This window comes from Oncorhynchus mykiss, chromosome 31 (genome assembly GCF_013265735.2).
Source record: "Oncorhynchus mykiss isolate Arlee chromosome 31, USDA_OmykA_1.1, whole genome shotgun sequence".
In the NCBI taxonomy this organism is placed as follows: domain Eukaryota; kingdom Metazoa; phylum Chordata; class Actinopteri; order Salmoniformes; family Salmonidae; genus Oncorhynchus; species Oncorhynchus mykiss.
The window spans coordinates 9,577,758-9,591,779 of NC_050571.1; the positions used below are offsets into that span (position 1 = coordinate 9,577,758).

General features: G+C 42.8%; 2 protein-coding genes across 6 annotated transcripts in view; one reads left to right on the forward strand and one right to left on the reverse strand.

The window, feature by feature from the left end:
- Positions 1 to 8,634, reverse strand: part of LOC110504542 (septin-8-A) — a 26,291-nt gene extending 17,657 nt beyond the window's left edge. Inside the window, exons 1-4 of one of the 4 annotated variants that reach the window (XM_036969733.1) lie at positions 8,619 to 8,634; positions 5,796 to 5,881; positions 1,729 to 1,843; positions 1,277 to 1,472 (exon numbers count right to left, since the gene is read on the reverse strand). In XM_036969733.1, coding sequence (XP_036825628.1) covers positions 1,277 to 1,472; positions 1,729 to 1,843; positions 5,796 to 5,825 — 341 coding nt within the window. In that variant the 5' untranslated portion in view covers positions 5,826 to 5,881; positions 8,619 to 8,634. Of the gene's footprint in view, positions 1 to 1,276; positions 1,473 to 1,606; positions 1,667 to 1,728; positions 1,844 to 5,795; positions 6,062 to 8,618 lie in introns of those variants that run through there. The other 3 variants (XM_036969734.1, XM_036969736.1, XM_036969735.1) reach the window with 3 other exon arrangements.
- gdf9 (growth differentiation factor 9) lies at positions 6,489 to 13,071 on the forward strand. 2 transcript variants are annotated; one of them, XM_036969737.1, is made up of 4 exons: positions 6,489 to 6,560; positions 8,997 to 9,186; positions 10,840 to 11,072; positions 11,267 to 13,071. In XM_036969737.1, exons 2-4 carry the CDS (start codon positions 9,039 to 9,041, stop codon positions 12,002 to 12,004), a joined length of 1,119 nt encoding a protein of 372 aa, XP_036825632.1. In that variant the 5' UTR covers positions 6,489 to 6,560; positions 8,997 to 9,038; the 3' UTR covers positions 12,005 to 13,071. The 2 variants fall into 2 exon arrangements, with proteins under 2 accessions (XP_036825632.1, XP_021438977.2); XM_021583302.2 differs by lacking the exon at positions 6,489 to 6,560 and having other exon boundaries at positions 8,696 to 9,186.
- Positions 13,072 to 14,022: the final 951 nt, after the last annotated feature.

A 14,022-nucleotide genomic window follows, 5' to 3' on the forward strand; every position in this document is an offset into this window, starting at 1 on the left:
TAACTAGGCAAGTCATTTAAGAACAGATACGTTATTTACTCTCAAAGCTCCTTAGAAGTATTTTCACCAGAAAATAAATATCCTAGAAAGTTTCCCCTGCTATTCAAGAAACAAATAGTATAGTATCTGGGTTACAAACCGCAGCAATAATACCATCCCAAAAATGCACTCTTTCCCACTCCCCTGTTGTTGAACCATTCCAGTTCCCTTTCAGATTGCATTAGTTCTACCAATCATCCTCTCCCTTCTCCTGCCTTCCCATTCATTGCTGCACAAAGACCCAAAGCCTTAATTTATGCCAATCCTTTCTACTGTATGCGTGTTGGCTGGAGGGCCACTAGTTGAGAGGGCCTGAGGAGGAATGCTGAATCTCCAGTGTAGGTCTTCTTATATCTACAGCCTGTCTTAACTTCCCACCTTCAACGACTGACTGAAGTGTTATTTAATGACTGAGCCCAACCTGAACCCTAACCTTGGCCTGAACCCTAACCCCAACCCCGGCCTGAACCCTACCCCAACCTTGGCCTGAACCCTAACCCCAACCCCGGCCTGAACCCTACCCCAACCTTGGCCTGAACCCTACCCCAACCTTGACCTGAACCCTACCCCAACCTTGGCCTGAACCCTACCCCAACCTTGGCCTGAACCCTACCCCAACCTTGGCCTGAACCCTACCCCAACCTTGGCCTGAACCCTACCCCAACCTTGGCCTGAACCCTACCCCAACCTTGGCCTGAACCCTACCCCAACCTTGGCTTGAACCCTAACCCTAACTCTAACCTTGGCCTGAACCCTAACCCCGGCCTGAACCCTACCCCAACCTTGGCCTGAACCCTACCCCAACCCCGGCCTGAACCCTAACCCTAACCTTGGCCTGAACCCTACCCCAACCCTGGCCTGAACCCTACCCCAACCTTGGCTTGAACCCTAACCCTAACCCTGGCCTGAACCCTAACCCCGGCCTGAACCCTAACCCCGGCCTGAACCCTACCCCAACTTTGGCCGGAACCCTAACCCCAAACTAGGCCTGAACCCCTAACTCCGACCTGAACCCCTAACTCCGGCCTTGGCCTGAACCTGTAACCCCCGGCCTGAACCCCTAAACCACGGCCTGAACAGTCCTGATGCTATCTCTCCCTACAGTACCTACACAAATCCATGAGCTAAACATCTCAACCAGAAGTCAGGCAAGGTTACTCATCACGTGAGTGTGGTTCACCAAACCACCTCCTATCCGCCTCGCTAACGAAGCACCCAACTGTTCCTGCACTATCACCTCTCCTCCTTGTTGATCTGGTCTCCGAACCCCACGGTGTCGACTACAGTCAGTTTGAGCTGAACGTTGCTCTCCTTCAGGTCGTAGGTCCTGGGCCGCAGGTACACACCGTTCTGGTAGTGGCTGGCCTCCTCGGCCTCAAACAGTGTGTTGAACAGCGTGTTCATCAACGTTGACTTCCCTATCCCTGTCTCACCTGAGGATGGAGAGACAAAAACAAAAAGTTGAAAGTAAAGTAGAAATGAAAAAAGGATTAACATTTTAAAAAGATGTGAAAGAGTGAGTGAGAAAATAAAAATGTAGCGACTGAAGATGTTTTAGTCTGGGTACCGAAATGTTCCTGCCTTTAGCTACAGTAGAAATAGACTGGCAGTCAGGCTGGAGTTGTATCTGTAGTGAGAAGTGAGACGTGTTAAGATCTTGAGGTAATGCTGGACACAGATGTAACATACCGACACACAGGATGTTGAAGCAGAATCCCTGTGTGACTGATTTACTGACCAACTGGTCTGGAAGACTGTCAAACCCAACATGGCCGCCCAGCTCCAGGCTACGCTTCTCTTCATTCTGCGGAGAGACAATCACGTTATAAATGTGTACAAATAAGAAAACAATACTTTTAAAATATTATAATGTCTCCTGAGTGGCACAGCAGTCTAAGACACTGCATCTCAATGCAAGAGGCGTCACTACAGTCCCTGGTTCCAATACAGGCTGTATCACATCCGGACGTGATTGGGAGTCCCATAGGGTGGCGCACAATTGGCCCAGTGTCGTCCGCGTTTGGCCGGTGTAGGCCCTCTGTAAATAATCATTTGTTTTTAGCTGACTTGCCTAGTTAAATGAAGGTTAAATAAGAGGAGTGATAAACATTGTTTATACTCAAGACCACATACTCCTCCCCAGTTAAGAGCATTTTAGTAAATGATGTTAACCTCCTCCTAAACAAAATCACTGGATACCTGACCTGTAAAGGGTCTCTCTGACTAACAGTCATTCCTTTTAATGCAATAGAATCACTTTATTTTCCAATGTGTCTTTTAGTACTAGATGTGTCTGAATGCCTGACTAATTAAAAATACATCAAAATAAATCATATTTAACCTTCATTTAACTAGGCAAGTCAGTTAAGAACAAATTCTTATTTACAATGACAGCCTACCGGGGAACAGTGAGTTAACTGCCCTGTTCAGGGGCAGAACGACAGATTTTTGACCTTGTCAACCAGGGGATTCGATCCAGCAACCGAAACGCTCTAACCACTAGGCTACCTGTCACCTCCTAATGCTAGGCTATATTTAACCCAGGATGAAAGCCTGACTAATGCTAGGCTATATTTAACCCAGGATGAAAGCCTGACTAATGCTAGGCTATATTTAACCCAGGATGAAAGCCTGACTGTAATGCTAGGTTATATTTAACCCAGGATGAAAGCCTGACTGTAATGCTAGGTTATATTTAACCCAGGATGAAAGCCTGACTGTAATGCTAGGCTATATTTAACCCAGGATGAAAGCCTGACTGTAATGCTAGGCTATATTTAACCCAGGATGAAAGCCTGACTGTAATGCTAGGCTATATTTAACCCAGGATGAAAGCCTGACTAATGCTAGGCTATATTTAACCCAGGATGAAAGCCTGACTGTAATGCTAGGCTATATTTAACCCAGGATGAAAGCCTGACTGTAATGCTAGGCTATATTTAACCCAGGATGAAAGCCTGACTGTAATGCTAGGCTATATTTAACCCAGGATGAAAGCCTGACTAATGCTAGGCTATATTTAACCCAGGATGAAAGCCTGACTGTAATGCTAGGCTATATTTAACCCAGGATGAAAGCCTGACTGTAATGCTAGGCTATATTTAACCCAGGATGAAAGCCTGACTAATGCTAGGCTATATTTAACCCAGGATGAAAGCCTGACTGTAATGCTAGGTTATATTTAACCCAGGATGAAAGCCTGACTGTAATGCTAGGTTATATTTAACCCAGGATGAAAGCCTGACTGTAATGCTAGGTTATATTTAACCCAGGATGAAAGCCTGACTGTAATGCTAGGTTATATTTAACCCAGGATGAAAGCCTGACTGTAATGCTAGGTTATATTTAACCCAGGATGAAAGCCTGACTGTAATGCTAGGTTATATTTAACCCAGGATGAAAGCCTGACTAATGCTAGGTTATATTTAACCCAGGATGAAAGCCTGACTGTAATGCTAGGTTATATTTAACCCAGGATGAAAGCCTGACTGTAATGATAGGTTATATTTAACCCAGGATGAAAGCCTGACTAATGCTAGGCTATATTTAACCCAGGATGAAAGCCTGACTGTAATGCTAGGCTATATTTAACCCAGGATGAAAGCCTGACTGTAATGCTAGGTTATATTTAACCCAGGATGAAAGCCTGACTGTAATGATAGGTTATATTTAACCCAGGATGAAAGCCTGACTGTAATGATAGGTTATATTTAACCCAGGATGAAAGCCTGACTGTAATGATAGGTTATATTTAACCCAGGATGAAAGCCTGACTAATGCTAGGTTATATTTAACCCAGGATGAAAGCCTGACTGTAATGATAGGTTATATTTAACCCAGGATGAAAGCCTGACTGTAATGATAGGTTATATTTAACCCAGGATGAAAGCCTGACTGTAATGCTAGGTTATATTTAACCCAGGATGAAAGCCTGACTGTAATGCTAGGTTATATTTAACCCAGGATGAAAGCCTGACTGTAATGCTAGGCTATATTTAACCCAGGATGAAAGCCTGACTAATGCTAGGTTATATTTAACCCAGGATGAAAGCCTGACTGTAATGCTAGGTTATATTTAACCCAGGACATTAGCATGTAATCCATGTTCCCATAACCAGATACTGAACCATGGCTGTCTTCAGAATCTGCATCCCAAATGGCACCCTGTTCCCTATGTGGTGCACTACTTCTAACCAGAACCCTATGGGCCCTGGTCAAAAGTAGTGCACTACATAGGGAACAGGGTGCAATGTGAGACAGACCCTGTGCCATCTTCAGAAGCATGTTGTTATTCACAGCATAGAGGGCTGGGCTTAGCATGTTGTTATTCACAGCACAGAGGGCTGGGCTTAGCATGTTGTTATTCACAGCACAGAGGGCTGGGCCCAGCATGTTGTTATTCACAGCACAGAGGGCTGGGCCCAGCATGTTGTTATTCATAGCACAGAGGGCTGGGCCCAGCATGTTGTTATTCACAGCACAGAGGGCTGGGCCCAGCATGTTGTTATTCACAGCACAGAGGGCTGGGCCCAGCATGTTGTTATTCACAGCACAGAGGGCTGGGCCCAGCATGTTGTTATTCACTGCACATAGGGCTGGGCCCAGCATGTTGTTATTCACAGCACAGAGGGCTGGGCCCAGCATGTTGTTATTCACAGCACAGAGGGCTGGGCCCCGCATGTTGTTATTCACAGCACAGAGGGCTGGACATGAGGACAAGGATGAGCTCAATGCAACAGTCATCTGTACCACTGGCCCAGTGCTCCACATACACACAAAGATCCTTCTGTGTAGCTGTTATTTCACAGGGTGAGGACATCCATGTCTCCTGCCCTTAAAAATCACCCTTAACAAAACACAATCTGTTATCGCTTCACATCCATGTGCCGTAGTGTGTGTTTGTGCGGTGCAAACTGAATTGCAGGGATTAATTGAATCACTAACTCAATAACTATGAGGTCAGAATGACAGTTGGCTACCGTTATGAACAAACACGGAAAGGATATCATATGTTGACAGACACACACGTCCTCAGTGTGTGTTCCTATAGTGTTGAACTGAGGATTAGCGCAGTTCCCTTATGGAGAGACAAGTGGCTGCTAATTATCTACTTATTAGGTTATCCGCAGGTTACCTTCAATTCACAACAACTCAAACTAACTAGCCTCTTAGCTAGGGTTGCACTGAAACTTTAACTCTCCCTCCTTTCATTGCAGCGATGTAGTTACTGTGTATCAACCCTATTTCCTCCACAAAACATGCAATATCTGCGCGGCTACAATAAACAAGTTCCACAACTGTTACAATGTTTCACTGACAGTGGAAAGTGATACATATGTGGACCGAATTGATACAATGTAGCATTGCGTGGCTATTGGATTAATATCTGAGTGACAGCACAGTGAGGTGTCGAGATTTTGATTTTTTTTTACAGCAATATCAGAGTGCAACGACTAAAATTACTCAATTGCATACCTAGCATCAATTAACATTGTATAAGTAACCTAGAATAGGATTGAAATAATTATGCGTCAAGCGTAGGCTACCGTTCTCCAAATGCTATCCAGCCAACGGGAAATAAATCACTGCTCTCCCCGTGTTGATGATACCCGACATTAGCTGCTGCATACGCGCCTAATCAGCTCCTACTTAATACCTCCATATAGCAGTAGACACACTAACGTAGGCGATGCATAATGCACTAGGCTGTTTATTCACGTCTTTTGTGAAACGCAGCAAATCTCTAGGCTACTTACAGCGAAGATGTCTATGTCCGTGGCGGCCATCGTGAAGAAGAGAAGCGTGGGGAGTAGAATTGATGAGGAGCTGTCTTCATCGGGACCTGGTGGGGTTGACAGTGGAACAGCTCAATTCATTCAATATGGCTACTTTGTGGCAACACCCCCTATATGCTGAAATTGAATTAGTTAAAGCCTCACATGCAGTAAGACTGTTGCTCTGTATATAATGGAGCCTCTATTGCTCTGATTTGGTACTGTAGAGGGGAGACAAATGACCCGCTTTAGTTTCCATGAGAACAGGTTTAAGAACGGAGAAACACAGACAGACCCTCTGCGCGCTGTTGGTCTGGTCCGGATGATAAGCTGTAAATACAGAAGTTGGAGAACAATAATGCCAATAGTCAATGCCCTGAAAAAAATATGCTCCACCCGTCATACATCAAGCATGCATTATGACTTTGTTACAACAACATTTAGGCCAATAACAGGTGTTTTATAAACTGGCACAATGACAAAAACTATTCTGCTAAAGAAAACCAAGGTGGAAAACTAGACTGGACTACGATAATATGGAATAGATCCGCTCTCTCTAAACTGGGAGAAGAAAAGTGGATGATACTGAAACGTGAACGCGCATATGGCGCTCACCGGTCTGGCACCCACTGCAAAGATATTCTAATTTCCCATTAAAAATATTTTGGCTTGGCACCGGAAACAGCAGGTAGTGGTGGTGGGGGACCCTCGACGCATCATCATAGAAGACGACGGACGGGAGAGTCGGTGAGCGGAGAGTTTCAGAACAATAAGTTAACATTTTCCCGCTATCTGGGAAGAGGTGAACAATGAAAAATCTGTATTTGACTATATAAACTATTTAGACTTATTTGTTGGAGCACGGCGGCAAAGTGAATCATTCGGATGTGCTCAATACTTTTGGCCTAGGAACAGTGGGTATTCAGGGGCAGAACGATAGATTTGTACCTAGTCAGCTCGGGGGTTTGAACTTGCTGGTTACTAGTCCAACGCTCTAACCACTAGGCTACCCTGCCGCCCCTCTTACCAGCAAGGTTAACGATGATCCACTCTTTCTGTGAGCCAGCCTAGACTGTGTGTGTGTGTGTGTGGAGGGGGGTCTGGAAAAAACAACAATTAACCTGAATTAGGGCCAGACTAGTTACCATAATGTTCTCATGTTGCCATTGACAGTTTTTTCTATTGTCTCTTTTTGGTCCATTTAGATTGTTAATGTAGATTATATACAAAACATTTAAAAAATGTTATGGTTAAAAATGTTAATGTTTTACTGTGACTTGTTGTAGGCTCCTAAGTGGACCATACGGTTAAAAACCAAACCAAATTTAGAAAACTAAACTAAAAAACTAAAAATAATTAAATAATAAACTAAAAAACTAAGTAGCTCCGCAAGAGTGTCTCTTTTGGGTCACTTTTGCCGGTCCCAAGCCCGGATAAAGGAGGAGGGTTGGAATTGTGACATAAAAAAAAAAAAAAAAGAATCTACAGAAGAAAGTTCATTTGTAGTTCTGAACATATTTAGGGTGTTTGTTTTTTTTTTACTCACTTTTTGTCTCTCCCACGACGTTATTCCTCTCTCCCCTACAGCGTCCATCACAATTACAGCCACTTGGCCCGATTATGCAAATTCTGCGATGACGTCATTTTGTGATTTCTAGCGACTTTTAGGACAGCCAATAGCTACTTTCCTTACTGAGGAGTTGATTTAGGGGCTTCGTATCAAAGAGGATGAATACATATACAAGCGCCACTTTTCCGTTTTTTTCCCCCTATTTTACCAATTTTGTGTAGGTCCATTACATGAAATCCAAATAAAAATACATTTAAATTACTGGTTGTAATGCAACAAAATAGGAAAACACGCCAAGGGGGATGAATACTTTTGCAAGACGCTGTACTTGGATCACCTCAACCTTGTAAAACAGAAAACCTCTGGGTCTAAATAAATAAATACAAATCAATCTTTGCAGTGTAAAGACGTTTACATGTAATCAGCACAATGTTAAACTTTAACGTACTTTTATAACAGCTTTCTACCCCGTAAACTCATATGGCACTGAGCTGAGAACTGGCAAATGCCTCCTGCAGTAAAAACAACAACATACTTTTCCTGTATGTATGTATGTATGTATGTATGTATGTATGTATGTATGTATGTAGGTGTGTATGTTGGTGTCTATGTATGTATGTATGTATGTATGTATGTGTGTGTATATGTATGTATGTGTGTGTATATGTATGTATGTATGTATGTGTGTGTATGTATGTATGTGTGTATGTATGTGTGTGTGTATGTGTGTATGTATGTATGTATGTATGTATGTATGTGTATATGTATGTATGTATGTGTGTATGTATGTATGTATGTATGTGTGTGTACGTCCCTAGGCCGTCATTGAAAATAAGAATTTGTTCTTAACTGACTTGCCAAGTTAAATAAAAAGGTAGGTAGGTACATACAATACAAAAATACATACAATGAGGTTATAATAATTAATACTGAGAAATTCTTTAAATGAAAATTCCCTAAACAAAAATAAGCAATATTTTTTTATATATTTTTTTACAATTTGAAATGAAAACAATCACAGTAAGGTACTTATTGTTACCCAGAAATGATTTGATATTGAGATAAAAACGTCAAGTGGAAGAGTTGGAGACAGAAATACAATACACAAGGAGGTACGGACAGACAGAGTACCCACCCTGACACAATTGGCCTTCTGATGGAAGTAGATTTTTTTGTGGCCACAGTTAAATATTTACGGTATTTATGACTTGGTTAATTACATGGATGGTGCTCACCTGTAATCAGCTTATAAAAATCAGTCCTTCTACGATGCACGGGCACCTGAAGTTGCTCCTTCGGAACGGTTCATATTTCTACATCTGTGTACAGACGTTACCGTCCAAGGACCTTCACATTTTCGACGTAAGAGTTGATTGCGCACACCTGTTCAATTTGAGAGACTCGTGTATAGGTTGGTTGACTTGAGAACGTTCTCCATCAAGTTGACGGATTGATTTACAATGGAGACTCCCCTCCACTTGACCTCTGTTTTACTACAACTCTTGATCAGCGGCTTTTCACTTGGCTCGTCCCCGACCACGTCAAATCTAGCTGACGAGTTTGGCGATTCCGTTTTATACCAACATGGCAGTATCTTGTCACCCCTTTTGAAGGCGCTGACAGCACAGGGAGATCCATGGCGATCCACCCCAGTAATGAGACCCGAGTCGAGATATGTTCGATACATGAAACGACTGTACAGGATATCTTCAAGACATGAGAGGAGTTCGGAAGGGAACAACCACTTGTACAACACAGTTCGACTTATAACACCGCGGGACGAGTGCCTGGAGCAAAGCAAAGGTGAGTTTTGGGTAAACAATTTTTTTTTTTTTTTAAACATTAAGGCCTATTTTACATTGGGACACTAATTTAAAACGGAGTGTACAAACCATTAGGAACACCTGCTCTTTCCATGACCGACTGATCAGGTGAAAGCTATGATTCCTTATTGATGTCACTTGTTAAATCCACTTCAATCAGTGTAGATGGAGAGAAGAGGGGTTTTAAAGGACTTTTAAGCCTTAAGACATGAGCTGTGTTCGAATACTCATACTAACCATACTGTTGTGATGTAAATTAGTCTAAAATGCTTATTGGTCATAGTATGGAAATAGTTACTATGCCAAAAGTTACCAGCTGTCATACTAAGTTCACCAAAAGACAAAGTGAAGCAGTGGACACTTAAGTGCTTTTAGGGCCCATAATGCAGTTTTTCAGAAAATAGTGTGGCTTCACAAGATTTTCAGATTTGTAGAAAATATGCAACCGAAGTCCGACGAGAGCAGTTACAGATTCACTGCTCAGTCGAACAGTTGAAACCAGGATACATCAGGGAAGAGCACCCTTCTCCAGCGTGCCAGTGGCCGTTGAAGGTGTGCACTTGCCCACCAAAGTTGGATACGATGCCGAACTGCAGTCAGGTCAAGACCCTGGTGAGGACGACGAGCACGCAGATGAGCTTCCCTGAGGGTTTGACAGTTTGTCACCAGGGTGACCAGTTTATGCAAAAATTCTTCGGTTGTGCGAGCCCACAGTTTTGTCAGCCGTCCAGGTGGCTGGTCTCAGACGATCCTGCAGGTTTAGGAACCGGATGTGGAGGTCCTGGCATGGCTACACGTGGTCTGCAGTTATGAGGCTGGTTGGACGTACTGCCAAATTCTCAAAAATGTTGGAGGCGGCTTATGGTAGAGAAATGAACATTTAATTATCAACAGCTCTGGTGGACATTTATGCAGTAAGCATGCCAATTGAACGCTCTGTCATCTGTGGTATTGTTGTGACACAACTGCACTTTTTTTTTTACAATGGCCTTTTATTGTCCCCAGCACAAGGCACACCTGTGGAATGATCATGCTGTTTAATTATCATGCTCTTTTTGATATGCCACACCTGTCAGGTGGATGGATTATCTTGGAGAAGGAGAAATGCTCACTAACAGGGATGTAAACAAATTTGTGCACAGAACTTGAGAGAAATAAGCTATTTGTGTGAATGGGGAAATGTGTTTTATTTCAGCTCAGGGAACATGGGACCAACACTTTAGATGTTGCGTTCTAGGTTTTTGTGCAGTGTATATTATTTGATCTTTTTAGGCCCTTGAAGTTGACACTTAGTTTTACCTTAGGCCTTTACTCTTCCCATGTTTTTCGAGCATATGTAGGCCTGACCTATAGTCTTCATTAGGCTACTAAAGAGGTTGTCACAGTTCTACCAAAGATGGTTAATAAATGAAGATGTCCTACTCAGGCCATTTACCATTGTATTTTTTTTTATTTTTGTTTAAATGTCACAGTTCCGTTCTGCTTAAGGGGTGTCTCTCCCATAGGCACCAATGCATTAGCAGCTGTGTCTGGTCTGCTTAGTTTGACTGTATATGAAGCAGAAAAAAAGTATTGAATGAGATGTCTCTGGTTCGACTTCTTATAGGCCTACATTTCCCATGTTTCCCTTCAGAGTTCTTCATGCAAGACCTCTCCTACAATTTGGGCCGTGTCAGAGCCAAGGAGCAGCTCCTGAAGTCTGTCCTGCTGTACTCCTTCGACCAAGAGCAGGCCACGTTCATGACTAACCAGTGTTACCAAGATGTGAAAGAGCAGGATACCCACAATCAGTGTCCTCTCTGCCCAAGCACCCATCACTCAGTTAACTTCCTGTTCCACACGGACCGCAGGAGGAAGTGGGTTGAGGTGATTTTTGGTTTAATTCAATGCAAAAAGCATTTTGTTGCCTCAGGAAAATTGTATAAGGACTATAAAGGGCTATATTTGATGATTTTTTTTTTAAAAGCACAATTAAATGACCTATGAAGAATACACTGCATTTACAATCAGAGGATGTTAAACCACAATAATGCTAACTTATTTTCATTGTGGCCCTCAAGGTGGACATCACAGCTTTCCTCCGCCCTCTCATCCAGTCCCACAAGAAGGACATTCACCTACTGCTCAACCTGACCTGTGTGGAGGGCAGAGGCAGGGAGGCTAAGGCTGGAGGAGAGGAGTGGAGCGGTAGGAGCCCCGTGGAGCTCCACCTAAGGTCTCCGTCCTTGCTGCTGTACCTCAACGACACCAGCGAGCTGGCTCACCAAAGATGGCTGCCCACCAGGTCACAAGGTCATCCGAGGTCGGTCAATGAGGTGGACACCTTAGAGAGCCTGGCGGAGTTCAAACCAGAGCAAAGGATCATCCGGAGCGAGAGGAGGCGGCTGAGGAGAGAATCTCCATATCTGTCGACGAACAACGCAGGAGACAAAACGAGCACGAAGACCTTCCTCCCGGACCTCCTCCCAAGTTCTGACTTCCCTACGAGCGACTGTGCCTTGTACGACTTCAGAGTGAGCTTCAGTGAGCTCAAACTGAGCCATTGGATCATTTTCCCCCACAGGTACAACCCAAGGTACTGTAAAGGCACCTGTCCCAGGGCTGTGGGGTTCATCTACGGCTCCCCCAGACACACCTTCTTCCAGAACATGATCTACCACAAACTGGACTCCTCTGTGCCAAGACCTTCCTGTGTTCCTTCAGAGTACGACCCCCTGAGTGTTTTAACCCTTGAAGCTGACTCCATCGCCTACAAGGAGTTAGATGAAATGATCGCTACGAGGTGCACATGTCGCTAAAGGCCCACCTCCAGGGTCGGGCTCAATTCCATTTCAATCTAAACTGAAATTCCAATTGTTCTAAATAGTTTTCAATGTAAAAAAAAAAAAATATATATATAGATATACACTTGCTCCAGCTGATCTGGAAAGGGACTGAATTGAAATGGAATTGACCCTACCTACCTTCCTGCCTGATGACGTTTTACCAGCCTCAACACTTTGACTGTTAACCTACCTTCTGCTTTGACTGTTAACCTACCTTCTGCTTTGACTGTTAACCTACCTTCTGCTTTGACTGCCGCTCGACTTATTCCATCCTCAAGCGCTTGACTTCAATTACTTCCTCACATTAATTGGCTATTGTAACATCCTGGTCTTGTGACTTCATGTCAAAACATCAGTGTCTTTGTCAAAACATCAGTCCGTTGAGTTCGATTTGATCTAGAACAGATGTATTTACTCACTTGCCAAAGTATTTTTATCTGAATGGAAGATGTGGCATTAGTTTCTTTGTTTATGTGAAGTGATAGGAGGAATGTTGTGAAGATGTCTTGTTTGTCATCTGCTTTTGCAATGTGTTGACATGCATGGATTGATATTTTACAAATTTAATTTGATATAATTTATTATTAATATGATTTAAGTTATTTTTGTTAATTTATTTTGGGTGTTTTGTCATTATTCTTTCACACTAACTGGTACATTTTAAGTACATCTGTTCTGGACAAAATATTGTTTTAAAGTAGTCCTATACACTCGTATCAAACACTTTCACGTTTCATTTTAGTCCTGGGGATTGCAGACGGTTGTTTTATGGACAACCTCTCTCTTTCATACGGTCCAGAATGTAAGTTATCTTGTATAGCCAACTTGATGTTTCAGTGTGTATTTATTACCCTGGGTCATGAAATGACTGCATACCTATATGAATTTGTATTGGCAAATTTAACTAAAATGCACGTCGTCTATTTATGCAACAACAACAAAAAATATTGTACAGTCTCGTTTGGCTCACTGATTATCACAATGTTTAAATTTGATAACTTAAAATATTAGTTTGAAAAAAAATAAAGAGTACACAAAGATCCTTGTTTTATTCCATATAAATCATTCTAAATTGCACGGCTTGTTTGTTCTGACTTACAAACACATTTGACTGTTGCTGAGATACACACTAGCCACTGTTCCCCGGGCGTCGAAGACGTGGATGTCGATTTAAGGCAGCCCTCTGATTCAGAGGGGTTGGGTTAAATGCAGAAGATGTAGTTCAGTTGAATGCATTTAGTAGTACAACTGACTAGGTATCCTTTCAGTACAAAGTTTGTGTGTCTGCAATCTTGTCTGAATTGACTCCTGTACTAGATGGTTAGTTTACATACTGCTTGGCAAAGGTTTATCAGCTTAGTTTTCTGCTTTCTGTGGGATCCTAGGGGCACGTGCCCCCTCAAATTGGTCCTGTAAACACAAACGGGGATACATTTATTTATTTTTTGTTGGTTTTAGCTAGCCCAGATTGGTTCTCAACCTCAACTAGCTACCAAGAAGCCATTTCAGGCTATCAATCAAGTTAGAATTGCTATCTTTTCTAACTGTCTTAGCTGGCAAGGTTGAGACTTTAGAAAAGCAAATTATAACTAAATGTACTGAATAAGACTAATTTCGTTCAATATTTTACCCACATTTTTACAGAGAAGCATTATTATTTTTTTAAAGCACCATAGAATTAAGCATAATGATTATGGCTCTAGACTGAATAAAAAAAGCTGTTTCAGGGGTTTGAAAACTTCTCAAATTTTGGAAGGGGGGCCTAGACCCACTACGGACCACCCCCTTCAAATCATCCTCACGTACTTTGTGCCCCCTCAGGTTTTGAGGGTGCATGATGCCCCAGTGTGGGGTGTCTGTAGTGCTCCAGAGTGGTACAGGGGTCTAAGGCACTGCATCTCAGCGCTAGAGGCATCATTACAGACCCTGGTTCGATTCGAAGCTGTATCACAACCGGCCGTGATTGGGAGTCCCATAGGGCGGCGCACAAT